Here is a 25,365-nt window from a genome sequence, read left to right as displayed (position 1 = left end):
AAAATTTTTTCAGGCTGAAGTTCAATAAGTAGGCCACATTCTTTCGAAGTATGGCATCCATCTTATGCAGCATCATCTAGCAGCTACTGCCAACCTACCTAAACCACGAAACCTGAAAGAGCTCCAAGCATTTTTGGGAAAAGTCAGTTACTATTCAAAATTTATCCCCAGTGCAGCAGATGTCATTCATCCCTTCAACATATTCCAGAAGAAAGATGTTAATTTTGTTTGGTCGGTGGATTGCGATAAGGCGTTCTCCCCCATCAAGCCTTTGCTAGTGTCTACCCTGAGCAAACAGTTGGTTCTTGCCACAGACATGTCCTAGTAGGGACTTGAGGCAGTTTTGTCTCACAGGAAAGCTGATGAATCTGAACAACAACATGTGCAACAAAGATGTTAACAGTTGCTCAATGTACTTATTTACAAACAGAAACAGAAATGTTGGCGATCATCTACACGGTCCACAAAATCCGCATTTTCCTTTGTAGAAACAAAATTCCATCTTGTGGAGCTTTTTGGCCCCCCATTCTCGGCTTCCTGACTGGACCACACAAAGACTTCAGCGGTGGGTTTATTTTTGTGTGCGTATCTGTAAGAGATTCATTATTGTCCCACTGTTCGTTAGGCAAATGCAGATGTGCTGTCACACTTAACCATTGGTCTTGAGCCAGAATTCGACAACAGAAGATATATGTTTCCAAAACAGTGGTCACATGCAGCAGGCACTGGATTTGCTCCCAGTCACAGCAAAGTTCATAGAGAAAGCCTCTTGGCAAAATCCACTGCTCCACAGGTGTCCCAATTTGTGTCAGAATCTTGGCCCAAACAGCTGCCCACTATGAAATCAAGCCCACTCTGCAATTTTTTCCTTCTTCGTAATTGGCTGGTGGTGGTTGATTGAACAGTCCTCCTTAGTATGAATTCGGATGAAGTCCGAATTATCATCCCTTCAGTCTTACAGTGCCGAATTCTTGCTCTTCTCCACTGTGACCACTAGTGCATAGCATGCATGAAAATGCTAACAAGGTGTTTTGTCTACTGGTTAGTCACTGCCTCAGCAATTAAGAAGCTTGTCTGTGGGTGCAAGCAGGGTGCCAAGCATCAGGCAGCCCAACACAAATTTTTGCTCCGTCGCCCACTCCTCATCAGCCATGGGACTGCATCCACATCAGTTTTGCAAGTCCTTTCTGCCATTCCATGTGAGGAGTAGTGGCGGATGCACTGTCAAATTACCATATGTCACGCGCATGTGCTCCATCTTGGCAGACGCTACTGTGCTGACTCTAACGCAGATTTCTGAAGTCAAAGGATTTACATGGATGATCATCTCCATCAATGGCCCATTCTTCTCTAATTTCTGCATCCAGAACAGTATTGCATAATTTCACTTCCAATCGAATGGTGAGGCAGAACATATGGTGCGTACATTAGAATGCAATTAGCAAAGTGCTTGGCAGACTTGCCTGCTGACACGGCATTGCCTCTGCTCCTAAGCATCTACAGGACCACTCCGCTGAACAGCCACAGCCAAACAGAGGTTCTCCACAGACGACAACCCCGATACTGCTACACCTGCTCCAGCGCCTGCAGTGTGGCCATGCCCTTCACAATATGTTGTGGGCAATCCAATCTGGGCACACACATTTGGTCAGACTGGGATGGGTGCAGGCTAAGGTTCAGAAGATGCTCAGCCTGTGAATGTTCAAAGTGGATGCTGGTGGGATGTCACATCTCCCACGATCAGAATCAACTATGCCCTCATTAGGGCAACAGCCCGCTGCAGTGGATACTGTTGGAGGGACCTGCAGAAGGAGCTGCCCCCCCCCCCCCCAACCCTTGGGGCCAGACACCATGTAGGCTCCTTCCCTGGATGTGCTAGTGGGCATCAATAATGTTGAGATGTAGCCGCTGCTGGCTCCAGATCCTCAACCAGTGTCCGAAGGCAGCTGCCCAGGCACCAGCTGCTCATCAAAGCACTGGTCAAACATTCCTCTGTCATTGTTGCCGCCATCTCTTGTCACCACATGGTCCAAAGAGGCCCCAGATGTGGAACTGTCACTGCAGCCTGCACACCACCATCTGGGCCAATTTCTGAAAGGGCAATGCATCTTCAATGCTGGTGAGCTGATGGAAGCCACAGCTGTTGCACTGCTGCCAACATCGCTGTCATCAATGTCGGGCCACCTCAGTGGATTGTGTAGCCTTCTCGCTGGTGCTAACCTTCTGCAAGAAATGATCCAGCTGGCATGGTCCTTCTTTTTTGCATGTCAACACCTGTGGCACCAGATCCATGGAAGAAGGGTGGAATGTGACACTCCAGTTGCACAATTCACTACCTCAGCATTTGTATCTGGCACCAGCACCTAGCAAAGCAAGTGTGTCACTGTTGCCTGCGACCAGTGACCCAGCTGGCACATACGAACATGTCGGGCCATGGCCAGTGAGGTCTCGTCCACTTGCACCTTCTCTGCTACACGGAAATGTTCTTGAGTCAGACTAGCTCTGTGTTGGTGTGCTTTCAGTTGTCAGTGATAGGCCTCTGTATGTGGTCAGTTAATAGTTGTTTTAATGTTTCTTTAACTTTGTCATTATTCATCATGTAATTACCAGCCAACATAATTTATGTGTATGTAGTGGTTGTCAATAAGGAGCATAGATACAGCAGAAGCAATGATGAAAAAGTTGTTTTTGCCAAGAAGTATAAAATACATAGAAAAGTACAAACTATTAAGTTTCAAGTTTCAGAAAATCAGTACTGTGTTCATGAGTATGAATTAGTAAAAAGTAAGAACTAAATCAGGTGGAAACAAAAGATAAACAAAAGAAGAGAAATTAAACAAAGAAAAAAAACTGATCAAAATGATATGATATTCTGTATTGGGCTTACAATTACAGGTGCACTAGAAAAGAATGTGCTCATAAGCAAATGGGCTACATATTTCTAAGATAATGATGTGATACTGAATGGTGTTTGGTGGGGCTATCAGCAGTGATTTCATGCAGTCCAGGAATTTTTTTTCTATATAATTGATTGAAGTTAGAAAATGATAGAACACAGTATTTAGCTAATCATGTCAGAGGGTCCCAATACACCACAGAGTCAACAAAAAATCAGGGCTCCAACATACTTACTGGCCAAATGCCTGTAAGCTCAGTCTTTACATGGACAAATGTCCACATCTCATCCATTACTCCCTGGATTTTGTACAACACCTAAAGAATTCTATGCAGAAAGATTATGACATACTTGTGGTCTTTGATGTCTTTTACTCTTTACCGAAGTTCCTGTACAACAAACTTTGGAAATCATTGGTTAGGAATTTGATCTGAAAATCACAAATGTTTTTACAAAGATTTTATCACCGACTTCCTCTTTGATGGTGCTTACTACGAAGAATGAAAGAGTTTCCATTGACACTCTGCTCTCACCAGTGGTTTACTTTGCACAACAAAACACTCCAACGGAGCATAACAGGATGAAAATCTAAGTACAGGACATTCAAAACTAATATTTCCAAAAGTGTTTCAAAATTAATAACACTCTAAGCACAGTCCTCTGCCTGCTTTGCAGATGACATGCTGGTAAACAATAAAATGATATAAATGCAAGCAGACATTTACAAACCTACTTTCACAATTAATGTAATTGCAAGTCATGTATCAAAACAACATAAAACACATGTTATAGTTTTTAAGGTTAAGATCGGAAAACAACCCAGAATTTAGTACAGTATTTTTACAACAAATAAATCAAGGCTCACAGAAGATACAAACAGATGTTAATATTTGTTTGGGTGCATAGAAGAAAGAAATATACTGTGTTTTTCAGACAGTGGAGCTTAAAAATCCAAATTTATAATACAAACATGAAAAAAACATCAACAATAGCTTCCAACCTCAGCAAGTTGATTTATGGATGACCTTGGACCATGTAATGCCGAAATATACCAAATCTCTACAAATGTGGAAAACAGTGTATTGGTAAAAGGGTACACAGAGTAGAAAGATTGTTTCCATAAACACTAGTGGTACACCTATTAACTTCAGCCTAGCATGTCAGCAGTTGCAGAGCACTATTTGTCCAAATTAAATGCTATGGCATAACAGGATTTTGGTACAGACATTCAAAACTAGAACTGTGTGAAAAGAGGAGGGAATAAAAGCCACTTGCATGGCCCCAGGAGATCGGTTCATCAAGGTACCTGATAATGGCACAAGGTATTAAACGAAATATTGTGCCTGTGGAGTACAGAGTACCAGCTTTACCTCGATGGGCTGTTCTGTCAACTGCATTTTTCCTTTTAAAACTTCAATTGGGAGTTTTATACCACAATAATGATCACCAGCCAACTTTGGACAACCTACAATAACCGACTGTATTGCAATTACAAGAAACCACGACACTTTCACAAAAGATTGACAACTGTCCTCCAAATAATTAAATGAAGAGTGTAATATCACACAGTGAGACAGTTGGCCCAAACTATATACAAGTTACAGAAAACTCTGAGCACAGTAAGAAGAAATTTAAGCTTATTTAAATATTATCCGTTAGCAGCTGTCAAAAATAAGACTTCTTTCAATCTTTTCTTATTTACCGTATTTACTCGAATCTAAGCCGCACTTTTTTTCTGATTTTTGTAATCCAAAAAACCGCCAGCGGCTTAGAATCGAGTGCAAAATAAGCGGAAGTTCTGAAAAATGTTGGTAGGTTCCGCCACAAATGACTTCTGCCGTCGAATATATGTAGCGCTGCATAGGCATGCTTTGTAGGCACAAAGATAAATATTAGCACCAAAACCTCCACGTCAGTAAATAAATTTAAAAAAAAAAAAAAAAAAGGGTGGAAGACAAGCCTTCTTCTCTGCCCCGAGTTTCAACCACTGCATTTTATACATTATCCAACAAAGTAAATACAAATTCCGTATTGTTCATCTTCGAATGTAGCAGGATTTCAATGTAGTACGAAAATCCTACTGGCAAGACTGTTTGGGATGTTTGTCAATATGGCCAACCCTACGTTCTGAATTTATTCCTACCTGTGAGAAGAGATGGTTGCTAATAGGAACTTTTATGAATTGTGAATCACATACAGTATTCTCTTCGCCATAAGAATAAACATTTTGCCGTGTATTCTTTCGTGTTTGCTGCTATCTCATTTAAATCCTATCTGCCTAGTAAACTATGAAACTAGAGTGAGACAACAGCAAACACGGAAGAATATACATATCATGTCATGTTTATATTCGTATTATTCTTATGCCTAATAGTGATACAGTCAGAAATGAAGCACGACAATTGACTAGATTTTTAAATATAAGATGACTCTAATTTCTGTGCAGAATGTAATGTACTAAAGAGGCGTCTGCAAAGATTTTCAAATGGAGAAAAATTTTCACTAAACTCTCGTTCAGAACGTCTTCCATCAAAAGCAATATATTATTTGGTTCTTGTTGATCTTTATCAAAGAAAGCAGCAGTGTAAGTAACAACAAATAGCAGTCTCTTGCCATTGTTTTGCCAATGAAACAATTCCTCTCTTTTTTAATTGTAAGCGGTGGTAGCGCGCACGAAAACAGGCCATGCCGCGAGCGGGGACAGGCCGTAAACACTCATTATCAGAATGCGACAAACAATTCATGACACAGTACAGTAATGCATTTTCAGCTTAGAGTGACGTAAACACCTATAACAAATAGAACGGCACTTACCAGATCAAAGCAAAATAAGCAATTAATTCAAACAAGACGAAGCACGTGAAAAAGGAAAGGTACCCGTATATATACGGACGGAGCAATGGCTACCTAGTAAAGCTTAACTGCTAAGCTTACGACTCGAACCTACTGTAGCTGTATCGTCATTCATTCGACCTAAATTGTGTCTCATATTACAATGGACCAACTTTGTTTCGAATTGGTGGTGCGGCCTAAAACTTTTCTCTCCCCTTGAATTTCGAGTCTCAAATTTCAGGTGCGGCTTAGATTCGGGAAATTTTTTTTTTCTTGAATTCGAGTCTAATTTTTCAGGTGTGGCTTAGATTCGAGTGCAGCTTAGATTCAAGTAAATACAGTACTTCTGTTAATGGATTTACTCATTTATTTATTTATTGATCCCATGAAATACCATGCAGGCTGTCCAATTAATGCTTTTCTTATGCAGTATATTATTAACAATAACTGAATTTTCCATCAGTGTTTGGCAGAACATGAAAACATTATTAAATGATAAACACAATCTCAAAGTTCTGCAAAATATTATTTATTTGGTCACAAACCGTATTTCAACTAGTTGAGCCACTGACAGATGACAACTGTATGCCGCAAACACAGGTGACATGTCATGCAACTTATTACACACACTTAATTATACTGAAGGTACAAAATGCGATGCAATGTAGAGTGTTTGAAGAGGAAAGTATTACATTTTTATGTCATGTAGAAACACATTTAACTAAAAACGAAAAATAAAGGGTTTCCCCATCCCAGAACTGACATGTTTCTAATTTTCTTAACAGCATGTAAAACTTCGCAATCTGCATTGTTTGGGTGTTTTCTGTTAAAGATATTTTGCAAAGTTTAATTCTGTCTTTCCTAGACTCCAGCTCTCTCATGTTCTAACAACCTAATTGCCACAGTTCTGACTGCTGACCAACACATACTTTTCCATGGTGCTTGCATGTGTTTTTGAACACACAATTCTGTGCCAAAGGTTGCAATTTGTCTTTAGTACTGAATAAGAGTTTCATATGCTGTTGTTATTGTAAAACACAGGTCTGCAGCTCTGAGAATTTAACTTTTTTGTGAGGCTATCTGAAATTTTACCAACATATAGGATGGTGCACCAGTTTTTGTGGCTACTGCCTGGTTCCTGTTGTCAATGTACACAAGTGGTGCAATTTTACACTTTTCTTTATAAAGAATGTTACCAGTCAGAGCAGAGCTACAGCCACCATCAATGGAAGAGATATACAGGGTGTTTTAAAATGAATGACCTGATTTTGGATGGTAATAATTACGAAACATGGGACGGAGCAGCAAGGAAATGTGTGTTGTTTGAATGGGCTTGGCCTAGAGTTTCGGAAAATCGCTGATAGATATCACTCAATGCGTCTTTTCTGTTTGCAGTCAGTCACAATTATTCTGGCATCTGCTCAACAGAACGTGTTTTGTGTGCTACAGTTTATAAAGATTGAGTCAGTGATTTCATTCCAGTGTGCTTTTCATCTACTTTTTGGCACTGATCCACCTGCACCCAAAAACATTCACTAGTTGTATCACCAGTTTGAAGAGACAGGATGCTGGTGCAAAGCTCCCTTCTTTTTTTTGAGGCATATACAGTGACTGGAATGCGCTTCAAATGCTCCAGAATTGGTATTTTCCACAACTTCAGGAGGACTTTAACGACTTCATTTTCCAATAGGATGAAGCTTCACCATACTGGCACACCATCATACATCATATTCTCAACACTGGAGAGGGTACAGGGGACCCCAAGACACTTCCCTGCATTCTAAGATCACCAGACAAGACTCCATGCAATATTTTCTTGTGAAAATATGTGAAGGAAGTGTGTTCATCTCTCCTTTACCACATGACACAGAAGAAGTGAAGAACAGAACAACAGCCACCATAACATCTGTAAAAATATTATGAAAAGGATAGTTGCCACTCACCATGTAGAAGATTTATAATGAATTTAGCTATCATCTACATATTGTTTGTACTGCTGGTGGTGGACATACTGAGTATTTGTAACAGCACAGCCAAAACTTAAAGATTTTGTATTTTGCTATTAATCCCATGTTTGTAGTACATTTTTATCAATACATATGGAGTTTTAAAACAGGTCATTCATTTTGAAACATCTTGTATTAGTAATTTATACATTATATCTATCAACTTCTTTTATCAAGTATTTCTTGCCTATGAATTACAGTGACGTTGTTAAACCACCTTCCTCTGCTCAGAAACAAATATAAAGACTAAATTTACAGTGAAGAAGTACATATAAAAATTTATAAAATATACTCCAGTGATAATGCATAGCACACGAGCTGCAAAGTTTGTGATGGGAAACAATCTTTAGGACAAGAAGATAATGTACTGTGCAAAGAGAACTCTTTTGAAACAAATGAAAAGAAAATTGGAGGACCAAAGAAGGAATAAACTGAAAAACAAGTTAAAGAAATAACACAGAAAAATAATGTGCCTATATGCCATACTAAAAATCCAAATGCTTCAAGATCAATCTCGTTTGTTTCACCCCTGGCAATCATTTGCATACATGAAAAATGCAAACTTCACTGTTGTTCAGAGTCCACATTAAACCTTAGCTCTCCCTCCACCTCACTGGGTAAGCCAGTTCAGAAGGCTGGAGGAAGACAAAGGCACTGTGGCATTCAAACAACCTTTCAGGTTGAGGACATCTTCAATCTCAGGTGTTAGCTCACACTCCACTCTACAGTTCATTTTACTTTTTACATGTACATCAAAAAAGTTGTATTACCCTGGGAAATGGCATATCAGAATGATGCAATGACCTTGGAAGTTTCTCCAATCGCAGAGCCTCCTGCTGTTCTCTTTCCCTCTCTGCTGCGAGAACCATTTCATCAATCTGCAAAGAACAAAGATGAGACATTATTTTCTGCAAAATTTCTTCCAACGTAGTATTATGCTGTAAAATAATCTGACTTTGGTAACTTAAAGGAAGATGTATATTTTCTTTGGTGATGCTTAGTCAGCTCTGGAATTATTTTTTGTACTTTGGAATAGATACTTTTAAATATTTATGGTTGATAATACACTGCCAGACAAAAAAGGTGAAGCTCCTAGGTGATGTGATTGGCCATCACTGTAGTGCCATACATAAGCAAACCTTCGGCAGGTAAGTAGATGACTAGAATTGCAATTCTCTGTGACAGATCAAACAGCCACCAGAGCACACTGATGTTGAGTGGTCACTGTGGAGCACACAGAGGCTGCGTACTTATGTGAGACAGCATTATCAGCACACGGCAGAGTTTGAAAAGAGCCTCATTGTGGGTCTCCATTTGGCCGGCTAGTTGAATCATGCAATATCCAGATTTGTGGGGCATTCAGCTGTGATAGTGGCCCGATGTTGGACTGCTTGGGAATGTGAGGGAAGGCATACTTGTCATCAAGGTTCCAATCCATAATGAGATTTTCACTATGCAGCGGAGTGTGCGCTGATACGAAACTTCCTGGCAGATTAAAACTGTGTGCTGGATGGAGACTCGAACTCAGGACTGAGTTCGAGTCTCAGTCCAGCACACAGTTTTAATCTGCCAGGAAGTTTCAAGGTTCCAGTTGACCATATCTGACCACTACAATGGATGCTCACTGTATTGTAAACTGTACACACTGTAATTCCTTCATGTCTGTCACCGTCACTCAACACCAAGTAATGGACTCCCGCTCTACAACATTCTGTGTTATCCTGAACCATTGGTCAGAGATTAATAATAACTGAACTGGGGAAGTGTATAGGCTACTGTTAACACTAAAACACAAATACCTACATTTGGAGTAGTGCCTTGGCCCAGATGCATCGACTGCTGATGAACAGCATCACTTTGAGTTCAGTGATGAATTGCGGTTCTGCACGACCCCAGATGACCATCGTCATATAGTATGGCAGCAACATGGGGGAGAGTTTCAATTTTCCAATGTTTTGGAGAGACACAGCAGTGTTATTCGTGGTATCATGGAGTGGGGAGCCATTGTGTATGAGTTCAGATCACAGATGATAGCAATTGAGGGACTCTGAAAGCACAACAATATTTCAGAGATATCCTGTGTTCTCAGTGTACCTATCACACTACAGTATCATTGTGACACTTTTCAACAGGACAATGCTCGTCCACACATAATATGTGCCTCCATGAACTGTCTGCATGATGCTGAAGTGCTCCCTGCAATATCCCCAGATTTTTCTCTGGCAGAACATGTGGGACCAGACCAACCTGGGTGCCAACTCCATCCCAGTGCCAGTATCCAAAATATCAAGGACGAGTTACAACAGTTGCCAACCAGCTTGCCCCAGGAGAGGGCACAAAGGCTTTATGAATCCATTCCCAACAAAACAAGAGCGTGCATCCAAGGCAGAGGGTGTGCAACAACATATTGATAAGTGAACTTATACTGCCATGTTCCTTGTAAATTTGCTTTGATATTATAATTACTGAAACAGCATCACATACCCTATCAACATATTAAGTCTCATTTGTTTCCGCCTTCCTTTCTGACTGCTTCACTTTTTTGCGAGGTAGTGTATATTAATTTATAAATGAAAATTTGTCCTTTTTTAACATCTTTGAGCATAGCTTAACAAGGTCTGATGAATGAAAGATGAAATTAAAAACCAAACGTATCAGTTCTTGTGCAATATACAATCAAATTTTTTCTTCAAATGTTTCACATTCATGAGAATATCCTCACTAGTTGGTAGAAAGCAAAAAAAAAATTAATCAACTCTTCTTTAAAAGCTTCAAATGTACTTGATTTTGTTTTTAGAAACTTTATTTTTATCTATGCAAACATGGAAAGTTATAAAATACACACACACATGCAAAATAGCAACAAAAAATCATAGGAATGAGAAACAAATCTACCATGACACTTCTAAACAAAATATCTGAAAAATAACCACACATATAGACCATTATAATAAGGAAGTAAGTAAATGTCACATTAACATGTGGCTTAACACCACAATCAATGACAAATGTACTGCATGCAAAAAGTCCTCTAACATTTGTAAAAATTGTAACACTAAAAATATTACATGGGAATGAAATTGAGTTTTACATGATTTGTGATGTTTTTCAACATGATGTGGTATTGGTACATGAGGCAAAAAACTCATTAAAGTTTTTTTTTCTGTCTGGAAATTTTGAGTTCACAGATGCACCTCAGCCATCTCAACAAAGTGCCGGATAAGTTGATGAAATTAGAAAAAAGTTGCAATGGTATTTATAAGAAACTATGCACTGATCATAAAACAGTCTTAAACCATTTAGATAAGGCTGTGTAATAATAGATCAATTCTATATGATCTGATAATGGATCAAAATTTTGTCTGTGAATAATGGCTGATACAGAACAAATTTTTTTGTTTTTGAAAAAGTTCATCATGAATGAAAAATTTCACAATGGACAAGAATGATACAACAAAAACATGATTTTCAAAGCAAGAGAAAGCTCTGTGAAAAATAATATGATGTGGGATGCATCTACAGCACATCACATATGTTACCCAATTGTCAGGTGGATGCATACAAAAAGATGTACATTACTGTCATGGTTTTTATATGGTTTTGTGATTATTTGTATCAAATACAAATATCTACACTGACACAAACACAATACTTCTATCTGATGTTGAGAAGTAATACTCAAAATTGCTATCATAATTGATAAATAATACATTATTTAGCAGTTGTAAGCAGAAAGAACATGTTTAACATATGAAAAATGTTACTGCTTTATGTGAAAGAGGGAAGAAAGAATGAGGTGGTTAATCATTTAGGCGCCAAGAGCCCTTTCTCTCCATCCAAGAGCTCTTTCTCTTCACTGTCAAGAGCTGGAGAGAACAACCAATCAAGTTGGAGACATCAACCAGATCTGATCAATAAGGAAAGTGCCAGTCACCTTCTATCACACCAGAGCCACATCATCAATGTATTCCCAGTGCCCTCTGAAAAATCATTAGAACTTGTTTTTCAAGTTGATGCTTGTACCTTACAGTCCAGACCTCCTACCATTAGGTTACCATTCTGTCCCCTCTTTAAAAAAATTCTCTTAATGGTGAAAAGTTGCCTGCAAAAAATAGCTTAAGTGTTACAGCAACTGATTACATTCTCATCTCAATAATGGCAAAAAGAAATGCTGAGATGCCAGAATGAAGGTATAATACCTAAATTTGCAAGAATTATTCATTACATTGGGACAAAAAGGCCAACAACATTAAGAAGCTTGCTGGTTTTGCCCATTCGTTTTGCGTGCAGAAACTGGATTTCATATCCAAGGATTTATTTTATTTGCATTTGGTGCTGCCATCTGCTGCGTCCTGGGAATGGGTTGACAGTTTGTCCTGGGCAATATCAGACAGGGTCTATGCAAAGGCTGTCAGCAGGCAATCTTCGAAGTTTCAATGGCTTTCTTCTCAGTCTAAAATAACAGATGATGTCACCCATGATATGTTGTAATTAATCCCACAACCAAACAACTGGACAATGCTACACTGGCAGTATTACATTTTGCACCTACGCCCAGAAATGTTCCCTTTACTAAATTAATTTCCGCAGTTGGACAAGTGGTGTCCAGGTTTCCTGAGGATCTAGCTGATGAAATTAGGCAAGAGGTCTCGCATACGTTGCATTGGGTGCCTTCCCCACAAAGTAACATCTTCTCACTTGAAAGAGTCACAATTCGGTCCATCAGAGAAGACCAGAATTTAGGAGTTCAAAAGCAGACAAGAACAATGCAATGGTTTTTCTTTCATGGGGCGATTATTTGGGTAAAATGGATATTTTACTTGTAGACTTGGCATACCAAAGATTACAGAATGACCAACTGAATGCATAAAATGTCAGATGCTTTCATTTTTGAAGAAGAGTTCATTATCTGATGATGTACTTAAAAAACTTCGATCTGACGCTGCAGTCCCACCAAGATTATATGGTTTGCTACGGAATACAATCAAGGAGTTCCTCTTCAGCCTATTGTTAGCAATCTGGATGCTCCTACTTACAGCTTGGCCAAGTATTTAGCATCCATTCTCAGTCTCCCTGTTGGAAAATGCAAACATCATATTTCCAATTCTCTGATTTTTATTCAGCGTTTGAAGTCTTTGCGTCTCAGTCCCATGGATTTGCTCATTAGTTTTGATGTTGTCTCTCTTTGTACCAGAGTTACTCTCAAAGATTTTTTGCAGTTAAATTGCAAATTGGCCAAAGAAACAACAAAGCTTTGTCACCATGTGTTGACGTCCAGGTATTTTTTTATTTAATGACAATTACTTTGAACAAATAGACAGAGTGGCTTTGGGGAGTCCATTATCCTCCATAGTCGCCAATTTTTTATGGAAGATTTTGAGGACAAGGCACTGAAGACGGCATTCTTAAAACCAAGTTGTTTTTGGAGATAAGTTGACGATACATGTATGGTATGACCAGATGGGATGGATGCTCTGGATTGTTTCCTAGATCATTTTAATTTTCTGCATCCCAATATTAAATTCACAGTGGAAATTGAAAAGGATGGAAAACTTCCATTTTTAGATGTCGATCTATAGGAAGGATGATGGGACATTAGGACACAGTGTTTATTGTTAATCCATGCATACAGACCGATATCTTGATCCATCAAGTTGTCATCCATCATTCCAATGCAAAGAGGTCCTACATACATGGTAAAAAGAGCTTATGCTACCTCAGATGCAGGTAGCTTGAAATAAGAACAGGATCATCTAAAAGCAGTGTTCAAGCAGAATGATTACACTGACAATCAGATCTGTTGTGCTCTACAGATTCGACCTTCATGGGAACCAACAGAAGACACAAGCAAATCGGTGCATTCCTACCTTTCTCAGTGAGCACATCTTCAAACACAGGAAGAATTGATATTAAAAGTGTATTCCGTCCACCAGCTAAAACTAGAGTACTGCTGGGCTTAGTGAAGGATAATTTGGGTTTGAGGAAGTCTGGTGTTTACAAAATTCCCTGCCATTGCAGGAAAGTCTATACTGGACAAACGATTCATACAGTACAGGATCGATGCCTGGAGCAGCATCATCACATGCATTTATTTCAGCCAGAAAAATCTGCGTTTGCAGAACACTGTCTTACTGAAAGACATAAAATGTTGTATGATGGGACACAAGTGGTTGCCACTGCATCACGTTTTTCAGACTGTGTAGTGAAAGGAGCTACTGAAATCCAGCTATCTGAGAATATTATAAACAGATGTAAAGGATATCCTTTAAGTAAGAGTTGGAATCCTGATTTGTTTGACATTAAAAGACAATGGTCTCTGTTTTGGTCAGCAAAAAATGCCAACAGTGTTTGATATCGATTGATCGTTTCCATGAGTTTTCACCACCAGTGTGCTGTTGTGCTTTGCGCTAGAGGGCTGTTACGTTTGCACATGCACAGTGGACTTATAGGCAGTGTATAGTTGAGCTGTCGCTGTGTGTTTGATTTCAGTTCTGGCGAGTTAGTGCTTACTCAACTCAACTGAAGATGGCGCCAAGATGGACCACAGAAATATTGTGTGAAGATGATATGTTCCGGCTGGGAACCCAATATGAATATCACGGCAAAAAGTAGTCGAACAAAAGACACGTACAGTGTACTCTCAATTATTTATGTGCAGATTATCCAGTTGCAGATTATTCATGTGTCAAAAATGCGCAATACTTTTCTCCAGTAAACAGAAAAAAAAAAAAACTGCTGCATGACAATAAATGCCATTTCAACTGTTTAAACTAAAGCTGCATGGCTGGCAACACAGTACCATTTCCATTGTTATTAGCCAAACTCAGTCTTCTGCTGTTAATTAGCATGTAAGTGCCATCGAAGTAAGTTGAAAGAAATTTCTGAAAGAGATGATGGAGAAATGAAAGAAACACGTGTTGACATTAATACAAAAATTAGAATTAATTAAAAGATTTGAGGAGGAAACCACTGGGAAACTAACTGTTGATTATGATATTGGAAGGCACACTGTTTGCGACATTAAAAATAATAAGCAGAAAATACTGGATTTTGTCAGGAAATGCGATTCTAGTTCTGGCTCACCTGCATGAAAAAGCATGAAGGCATCTACATTTGATGAATTAGATGGTTATCTTTAGCAATGGTATAGCCAAAAACAAGCAGAAGGTGAAGGTGTACCTATTTCAGGTGCAGTGTATGTCATTAAAGCTAAATTTTTCTTGGTTCTAGGGTTGGAGGAATTATTTAATGCTCCATTCAATCAAAGCATTCAAGTATACCACAGTTAAGGATCTCGCTGCACATTATTACAACCAAAAAGGAGCACAGGTGGCCAGTGAAATTTTCAAAACTGTTCCCCCACATATTTTGCACCAAAAGTTCAGTGATTTCTGGAAGAGAAAGGAAGAAATGATTTTAACCAACATGACTGGGAGTGTCAGTGATCTTACTTGTAATAATTACTTATGAAGCAGCAGTCACAATCACAAAATATCACTCATTTAAGGTGACTGGTTTCAGCACATACAATAAGCCATCTTTAGATTGAAGATTGACTGCACCATTTGCTGGAGCTGGTGACGCAGTGGGCAGCTGCCATGTTGTCAAGAGCAGTTATTGTCTTGACAACAGGCAGTTGGCTGCCACAAGGATGCCATTAGAGATCACTGCTGCAATAGGTGTCTCCAAATCTCCACACAAAATTTTTCCAAATCATTGGAAAAAAAAATCTTCTCTCTTCATATGCCAAAATTTACTTAATCATGCAAATATCCCTGCTTCTTGACCCCACTGCTATGGTCAGCTAGCAACCTTCATCCACCTCCCTATGATAGTTAACACTTCTTTGGTCTCAGTCACCTTAAAACCATTTCCTCTCAAACATTTAATTTAATTCAGACAACACCGCTACATGTGCCTGTTTATATTCTCTCTGTTATTAATTTTGTTGCTCTGGGCAAAATGTCACATCTTCTTCAAATTTCTTCATTCAAATTCTCAAAATTCTCCTTCTAATTCATCATCATCATCAGCAGCAGCAGCATTATTTAAGCTCCTTTCTATCTGCACCTCTAACTTGTGTCCTGCACTAGGGGGCCAAAATTGAATGGAAAATATTTTTGGGTATTGTTACGTCCACACTATATACAATCTGTCACCTTTTGGATGCATGTGTGAACTTTTACATTATAAAATATCTTCATTCACTGCTCTTGATATAAATGCAATGGACCTGCTATTCAGTGGCACTGAACCATGTCATTAGACTTCTTTACCTTGTAGCGATGTTCGGGTGCTAGAAGGAAGTTCCGATACATTCAAGCTACTAAATGACAAGCTCACTTCTGCATGAACTCTTCTGTATTGACAACAGAATCTTGATACTTTACTAATCTGATTATAGATCTTTCATAATGTGTAGCTCTCAATAGGTCACAACATGTATGTGTAACAACATGATATTTCAAAGCAAGAGAGAGATCTCCTCTATGTCTTCAACTGTTTGGGAATTTAAAATGTCGACTGCACACTTGGCTCCATAGCCTTCAAGGCACCATCAAGCCATGAAACCCAAAGAACAAGTGCTCTGCCCTGCTGGTGGAGAGGTTTATTTGTCTGGCACATTGTTGATGTCTGGATCTGACATCTTTTACACACCTTGTGCACATATACCAAATTAAATCACACACAGTGGGATACTCAACAGTTATCAACTACGTAAAATAACCTTTCGGGTTTGCACAAATATTTTTCATCACCCAGAATGGTCAGTAGTGGAATATGTTATCCCACAGGCTGGACATGTTACTCCCACATTATGTATGTCAGTTAAAAATATCTTAAACTGTTAGTTATCAGCTTGAAGATTTCGTATAAAGTTTACAGCTTTTACGAACTCTCATCACATGATCCCACTTCAAGTTTTTGTTGAAGCATTCTATAATGAGGCTGGAATGCTCTTTTAAACTTCCTGTTTCATTTTAACAAACAGAGTACCTCCACTTCAAATGCACTTGTAACTCCTTCATTGGTCATACTTTTTTATTTGACCTATGCCAGTTAACGGCTGAAAGCAAGGGGAAACTACAGCCGTAATTTTTCCCGAGGACATGCAGCTTTACTGTATGATTAAATGATGATGGCGTCCTCTTGGGTAAAATATTCCGGAGGTAAAATAGTCCCCCATTCGGATCTCCGGGCGGGGACTACTCAAGAGGACGTCGTTATCAGGAGAAAGAAAACTGGCGGTCTACGGATCGGAGCGTGGAATGTCAGATCCCTTAATCGGGCAGGTAGGTTAGAAAATTTAAAAAGGGAAATGGATAGGTTAAAGTTAGATATAGTGGGAATTAGTGAAGTTCGGTGGCAGGAGGAACAAGACTTCTGGTCAGGTGATTACAGGGTTATAAATACAAAATCAAATAGGGGTAATGCAGGAGTAGGTTTAATAATGAATAAAAAAATAGGAGTGCGGGTTAGCTACTACAAACAGCATAGTGAACGCATTATTGTGGCCAAGATAGACACAAAGCCCATGCCTACTACAGTAGTACAAGTTTATATGCCAACTAGCTCTGCAGGTGATGAAGAAATTGATGAAATGTATGACGAGATAAAAGAAATTATTCAGGTAGTGAAGGGAGACGAAAATTTAATAGTCATGGGTGACTGGAATTCGTCAGTAGGAAAAGGGAGAGAAGGAAACATAGTAGGTGAATATGGATTGGCGCTAAGAAATGAAAGAGGAAGCCGCCTTGTAGAATTTTGCACAGAGCATAACTTAATCATAGCTAACACTTGGTTCAAGCATCATAAAAGAAGGTTGTATACCTGGAAGAATCCTGGAGATACTAATAGGTATCAGATAGATTATATAATGGTAAGACAGAGATTTAGGAACCAGGTTTTAAATTGTAAGACATTTCCAGGGGCAGATGTGGATTCTGACCACAATCTATTGGTTATGAACTGCAGATTGAAACTGAAGAAACTGCAAAAAGGTGGGAACTTAAGGAGATGGGACCTGGATAAACTGAAAGAACCAGAGGTTGTAGAGAGTTTCAGGGAGAGCATAAGGGAACAATTGACAGGAATGGGGGAAAGAAATACAGTAGAAGAAGAATGGGTAGCTCTGAGGGATGAAGTAGTGAAGGCAGCAGAGGATCAAGTAGGTAAAAAGACGAGGGCTAATAGAAATCCTTGGGTAACAGAAGAAATATTGAATTTAATTGATGAAAGGAGAAAATATAAAAATGCAGTACCTGAAGCAGGCAAAAGGGAATACAAACGTCTCAAAAATGAGATCAACAGAAAGTGCAAAATGGCTAAGCAGGGATGGCTAGAGGACAAATGTAAGGATGTAGAGGCTTGTCTCACTAGGGGTAAGATAGATACTGCCTACAGGAAAATTAAAGAGACCTTTGGAGAGAAGAGAACCACTTGTATGAATATCAAGAGCTCAGATGGCAACCCAGTTCTAAGCAAAGAAGGGAAGGCAGAAAGGTGGAAGGAGTATATAGAGGATTTATACAAGGGCGATGTACTTGAGGACAGTATTATGGAAATGGAAGAGGATGTAGATGAAGATGAAATGGGAGATAAGATACTGCGTGAAGAGTTTGACAGAGCACTGAAAGACCTGAGTCGAAACAAGGCCCCGGGAGTAGACAACATTCCATTAGAACTACTGATGGCCTTGGGAGAGCCAGTCATGACAGAACTCTACCATCTGGTGAGCAAGATGTATGAGACAGGCGAAATACCGTCGGACTTCAAGAAGAATATAATAATTCCAATCCCAAAGAAAGCAGGTGTTGACAGATGTGAAAATTACCGAACTATCAGTTTAATAAGTCACAGCTGCAAAATACTAACTCGAATTCTTTACAGACGAATGGAAAAACTGGTAGAAGCGGACCTCGGGGAAGATCAGTTTGGATTCCGTAGAAATGTTGGAACACGTGAGGCAATACTAACCTTACGACTTATCTTAGAAGAAAGATTAAGCAAAGGCAAAGCTACGTTTCTAGCATTTGTAGACTTAGAGAAAGCTTTTGACAACGTTAACTGGAATACTCTCTTTCAAATTCTGAAGGTGGCAGGGGTAAAATACAGGGAGCGAAAGGCTATTTACAATTTGTACAGAAACCAGATGGCAGTTATAAGAGTCGAGGGGCATGAAAGGGAAGCAGTGGTTGGGAAAGGAGTGAGACAGGGTTGTAGCCTCTCCCCGATGTTATTCAATCTGTATATTGAGCAAGCAGTAAAGGAAGCAAAAGAAAAATTCGGAGTAGGTATTAAAATTCATGGAGAAGAAGTAAAAACTTTGAGGTTCGCCGATGACATTGTAATTCTGTCAGAGACAGCAAAGGACTTGGAAGAGCAGTTGAACGGAATGGACAGTGTCTTGAAAGGAGGATATAAGATGAACATCAACAAAAGCAAAACGAGGATAATGGAATGTAGTCAAATTAAATCGGGTGATGCTGAGGGGATTAGATTAGGAAATGAGACACTTAAAGTAGTAAAGGAGTTTTGCTATTTAGGAAGTAAAATAACTGATGATGGTCGAAGTAGAGAGGATATAAAATGTAGACTGGCAATGGGAAGGAAATCGTTTCTGAAGAAGAGAAATTTGTTAACATCGAGTATAGATTTAAGTGTCAGGAAGTCGTTTCTGAAAGTATTTGTATGGAGTGTAGCCATGTATGGAAGTGAAACATGGACGATAACCAGTTTGGACAAGAAGAGAATAGAAGCTTTCGAAATGTGGTGCTACAGAAGAATGCTGAAGATAAGGTGGGTAGATCACGTAACTAATGAGGAGGTATTGAATAGGATTGGGGAGAAGAGAAGTTTGTGGCACAACTTGACTAGAAGAAGGGATCGGTTGGTAGGACATGTTTTGAGGCATCAAGGGATCACAAATTTAGCATTGGAGGGCAGCGTGGAGGGTAAAAATCGTAGAGGGAGACCAAGAGATCAATACACTAAGCAGATTCAGAAGGATGTAGGTTGCAGTAGGTACTGGGAGATGAAGAAGCTTGCACAGGATAGAGTAGCATGGAGAGCTGCATCAAACCAGTCTCAGGACTGAAGACCACAACAACAACAACAATGCCAGTTTTAGCTCTTTAATAGTGCCGCACACCTTTTTCGAATAAATCATGACCTGGTTGTAACCTTCACATTGAAGAGTGGCAACTCTTCAGTTATTAGAAAGTTATTGTCAATACCTGTAATAAAAATAACAAATTGTGCAAAATTACAAACATTTGTACTCTCGTCCATAGTGAGAGAAAAGACAATAAATTTACTAGCACTTTCTCCAAACATAGTTTTCATTCATTATCTATGTCCTCTACTCTATTTGTAACTGATCTGTCAGATTGTTTTGACTGCTGATAACTCCTTTTCAATAATGGACTTCAATAACATAGGTTTTTGCCAACTCTGTGAGAATATATGACCTACAAAATATGTCTATTGTCTCAGAAACATTACAAGTAGCTCACAAAGAAACAAAGTTTTACTTTATTTTCTTTCTTTCTCACATGAGATTTGCATTTTGTCATAACAACAGATGAACACCTTTTCATATGTAGAAATTTGTGAAGTCTCTTTAAATTGTATTTCTTCAAAACAAACGCTCTACCTCGACAAATTAAAGAATGTGGGTTATTCTTACATTGTACAAAAATGAATATTCCTGTCCACTGTGCATTAAAGACACTCTACTCATTTTCTGTTTCCCTCTTGTTAGAAATATTGGACAGAAACATGCTTATTTTTCATGGGTTGAAACATATATTTCAACCTGAATTTTCTGTACAGATGTGGTCACTGCTCAACGCAACATTTCAAATATAGTAATAATAGTGATGATTAACACTCACCTAGTGTTCTTGATGGCTACCAACAACTGGTGAAAAGAAACTGACACCTGAAGAATAGATGCATTTTAGGTCACTATGAATCAACCCTCATATGCTGCATGACAACTCCCGAATAACATTAGAGCTAGGCCAGCCTTTGTGTCACTGTACGAGTCACAAGAACACTGGCATCACTGCACTGCATTGAGACTGGCTATATAAACACTGTCATGCAGCATAATCATTGACAATAAAATACATTGACCACAATGGGACTACCAGCTCCTGTTTCTAACTGCTTGTTTTGAAATGTATTTTCTTGTAGGAAAAGTGAATAAAACCTCTAGTAGTTTTGTGATAGGTCTACAAGCTGCACACATGTGGTGTCAGGGGCCACATGCAGCCAGTGAGTTATTGAGTATTGCTCCAAAGCAAATAGCAAGGGAAGACCAAAGGTCAGTACAAATAAAGTTTTATGAAGCATAGAAAAGAAACCTGGATCATTTGTAATGGTTCCTCATAGGATTCTATTGTGCTGCCAATCAAAATCATCATAATGCTCACTGGTAGAACTTCATATTATGATGTGTTGGTCTTATTTTCCTTGACAAAAATTGTCTTCTACTTCTAAAGCAGTTTCATTTGTACAGCAATGCATTTTGGAAAAAATCATGGAAAACAATGAAGATTATTTCCAAGAATTACAGCTCTAATTTGAAATAAATCCACATTCACTTTCTGGATAAACACCCAATGTGCATATAGTAATTTTAACAGAAGCTGTTTGGAGGTTTTGCATGTGATAGGTGGATGTTGCATGTGTGCAAGGTGGAACAGCAATCACACTGTTACCACCAGTTGTGTACCTCCATGGGCTTTGTGTTTTCTCCTTGAGTTGGCCCCCCAAACTGGAGTAACACGGTGCCCCACAGAGTCAAAGCACATGTTGCACTAATGGCATGGCAAGTCTGGAGAAGATACTGAAAAGTCATTAATGTCATTCTAATTTCAGGACTCAAGATGTTTACAAAGGTCATGTCCCCTGTATAGTTAAGTACTGAAATAGCAGAAGTCAAGTATCTTGAGTGAGAACACAGAAGAATTCAAGATATTTACACAAGTCATATTCCTTGGATATTAAGTACTGAAATAGGAGAAGTCAAATATCTTGAGAGAGAACATACGAAATTCATTACAGCAGATGTCCAGACTAACCAAAGTAAAAAGCTAAAACAAACATAATATTCATATTTAAAGAGGAACAATGTAAGCTTTTGAACCATCACTCTATTATTACTTTTTTGTTATATTCTCACCCTTATACAACTGCAGGCATCTAAAAACATGTATGTGAGTGTGTACTAAAATTAAAAAAAAGAGCAGCAGTTGAAGAATTACTAATGCCTCTTTGCTGTTATATGTATTTGTGTGTACGCATCAATCAACAACATGTGACTGTACGGTTTTCCCAATTTTTGTTTACTGCTTCCCTGAAGGACATTCAATAATTGTAGTGTCACCTACATCTACAACTACATCTACATACATACTTCACAAGCCACCATATACAGTGCATGGCACAGGGTATCTTGTACCACCCTAACCATATCCTTTCCTATTCCACTTGCAAATGGAGCACACAAGCCATCTATATGCCTCTGTATGAGCTCTAATTTCTCTTATTTCCTCTTTGTGGTCCTTCTACAGATTGAACCCACTGGTAAAAAATCCAGCAGCACACCTTTGAATTGCTTCAATGTCTTCCTGTAGTTTGACCTGGCGGGAATCCCACAGATTTGAGCAGTACTCAAGAACGGGTTACACTAGTGTTCTAGACACTGTCTCCTTCACATATGAGATACACTTTCCTAAAATTCTCCCAATAAACTGAAGTCAACAATTCTTCTTCGGCACTAACTTCCTTACATGTCCATTCTATTTCATATCACTCTGCAACTTAACACACAGATATTTAATACACTGTGATACACTACTAATGCTGTATTTGAATGTTACATGGTTGTTTTTCCTACTAATCCACAATTCTACATTTAGAGGAAGCTGCCATTCATGACACCATCTCAAAATTTGTTTAAGTGATCACGTATCCTCCTACAGTCGCTCAACATGATACCTTCCCATACACCACAGCACCTCCAGCAAACAGCCACAGATTGCTGCCCACCCTGTTCATCATATAATTTATGTACAGGATAAGAAACAGAACCTTATACATTGTCCTTATCTCTGATGAACTCTCATCATCGAGGACAATGTAGTAGGTTCTGTTACTTAAGAATCCTTGAGCCATTCACTTATCTAAGAACTTATTCCATATGTCCAACCTTCATTAACTGTCTGCAGTGGGGCACTGTGTCAAACACTTTCCGGAAATCTAGGGATATGGAATCTGCCTGCTGCCCTTCATCCATGGTTTACGGAATGTCATCTGAAAAACGGGCAAGCTGAGTTTTGTATAAGTGGTGCTTTCTAAATGTGTGCTGAATGCATGCTGATTTGTGGACGGAAGCTTTTCCGTCTCAAAGAAATTTATTATTACACATTTTTTGCTTCCAGGACAGTGGTTAACTTGTAATATTACTTGATTATTGATTTTTTTCCTATTTCCTTCTTTTCTCTTCCCAGTACCTCTTCATTCTTTGGCTGTGTTCCTGTTTCCTTTGCTCTGTCCATAATTTACCTTTTTTCTTCCTTTCTTTTACTTCAGATTTCATGTTTATATTTTTTCTGAATTTGTCTCTTTCATTTATCATTTCAATACTGATCTCTGCTTGTTTTAGGTCTTCTTCTATTTCTTGAAACCATTTTTTTTTTTTTTTTTTTTTTTTTTTTTTGCTGGATGTTCATTACATCAAAAATCCTATTTGTGAGTCTGTTATTGTTCATTCTAGGTATGTGTCCACAGAATGTTAGTTGGTGTTTTCTGATCATATCTGTGAGTGTGCCTGTACTTTCATATAATTATTTGGTTGGTCTTTTAATCCATTTACCATCTCTGTGTACTGCTCCAAAAATTTTCTGTGGAATTTATGTTCTATTTTTTCTGTCTCTGTGATGCCTGATGCTCCGCCTGTGGTTATTTCTGATGCGTAGAATGCTTCTGGTAGTACAATTGTACTATAGTGCCTGCGTTTGGCCTGTCTTGAAATATTTCTGTTATTGTAGTGTGTCCAGGCCATTTTGTACGCTTTCTGAAGTTTTCCTGTTCTTGCTACGTTGGAGGCCTTATCAGATCCTCCTATTTGTATATATTCCCCAAAATATTTTAGTTTTTCCACTCTGTTAACCTTTCTGGATTTTGTGAACGTGGCTTGTTTGTTTTTGTTCTTTCTTTCCATGTATTGTGTTTCCCCATATGATATCTGTAGACCTGCTTTGGCAGAGATGCCATGTAAGTATTGCAGTGCTTCTCATCTATTGTTGCTGAATACTGCCAGGTCATCCGCAAATTTCAGGCATTTTATGATCATATTGTTTGCACATGTTGTTCCTAACAGAATTCCTTATATTTTTTCCCATTGTTTAATAATTTTGTCCAAGACCACACTGAATAAAAGTGGTAAGAGACCATCTACTTGTCTGACTCCTATATGTATATCAAATGGGTCTGAGATTTTTTCCATTAATTTGATTTTGAATGTAGCATCTGCATGTGTCTGTTGTATGAGTGTCCTAGTTTTTCTGTCCATTCCATATTCTTCTATGGTGACAAAGAGAATCTGCCTGGGTATGGAGTTATAGGCCTTCTTAAAGTCCATGAATGTGACTACAATGTTGTTCGTCTGTCTGATCTTCACGAGTGTTTGCAAGTTCCAAATCTGTTCAATGCGGGACCTTCCTTTTTTTTAAGATTGCTTGTCATTCACCTATCTTTGTTTCAGGAAATTTATTATATTCAAACTCACTATCAGAGTATGTTCGAAACCTATGTTAATGGTATTGGTCTGTAATTATGCAGGCCCCTTCTTTTACCTTTCTTATATATGGGTATCACCTGCACATTTTTCCACTTGTTCATAACTGTTAGAGTAGTAGTTACTCTGATATTGAAAGATGTCAAGTGTAGCACTAGTTTATATTAAGAAAACAGGACAAACACACTGAAAAACACACAAACTTACCTCTAATGTCATTGCACTGATGCAAAACAGAAAATTATAAGAAAATAAAATGTTATGTTTGGAGATCCGTGTGATACAACAAACTTCTTGTGCTATAAAGAAGCATTCTCATGCATGCAACGAAGGGAAAACAGAAATAGTAGTATGCTGCACTTGCCTCTCTCTGGTCATGACAGTAACCTTCTTCTGGACCCTCTGTTTCCCCTGAACTAGTGCTACCACACTGTGAATGTGGACGTGGCAGAGAGTCATCACCCTGTTCACCAATGCCACTGCTGTCACTGTCATCTTCAGCAGTTTGTGGGTCATCACATTTATGTATTTTATTAGCTTTACAAAGACTCTTGTCATGTGTAGCTAGATACTCTTGTTCCCTCTCAATACGTTCACGATATGGCTTAGGCAAACGCAGCATTGACTGGTATGTTAGAGGGCCTGCACGAATAAGAGTTGAAAAAGAAAACCTTATGTATAACAAGTGCAGTTACAATACTGAAAATAAGAGAGATACCGAAATTTATTTTAATTTTCCAAGCTTAGCACTATTCCCTGGTTAGCATATCCATTACTGCTGAAACAGATTAAAGTGATAAAGTAAACAGAAAATACTCATT

At 38.7% G+C, this 25,365-nt stretch overlaps 1 protein-coding gene across 1 annotated transcript in view; it reads right to left on the bottom strand.

Moving 5' to 3' along the window:
• The window catches only part of LOC126235848 (brefeldin A-inhibited guanine nucleotide-exchange protein 3), a 327,111-nt gene that overhangs the window by 166,809 nt on the left and 134,937 nt on the right, over positions 1-25,365 (bottom strand). Inside the window, exons 11-12 of the mRNA XM_049944714.1 lie at positions 24,916-25,186; positions 8,505-8,619 (exon numbers count right to left, since the gene is read on the bottom strand). Of these exons, the coding sequence (XP_049800671.1) occupies positions 8,505-8,619; positions 24,916-25,186 (386 nt within the window). The remainder of the gene's footprint in view (positions 1-8,504; positions 8,620-24,915; positions 25,187-25,365) is intronic.

The sequence above is a fragment of the Schistocerca nitens genome, chromosome 2, assembly GCF_023898315.1.
Source record: "Schistocerca nitens isolate TAMUIC-IGC-003100 chromosome 2, iqSchNite1.1, whole genome shotgun sequence".
Classification (NCBI taxonomy): domain Eukaryota; kingdom Metazoa; phylum Arthropoda; class Insecta; order Orthoptera; family Acrididae; genus Schistocerca; species Schistocerca nitens.
This window is presented reverse-complemented; position numbering and strand designations above follow the sequence as displayed.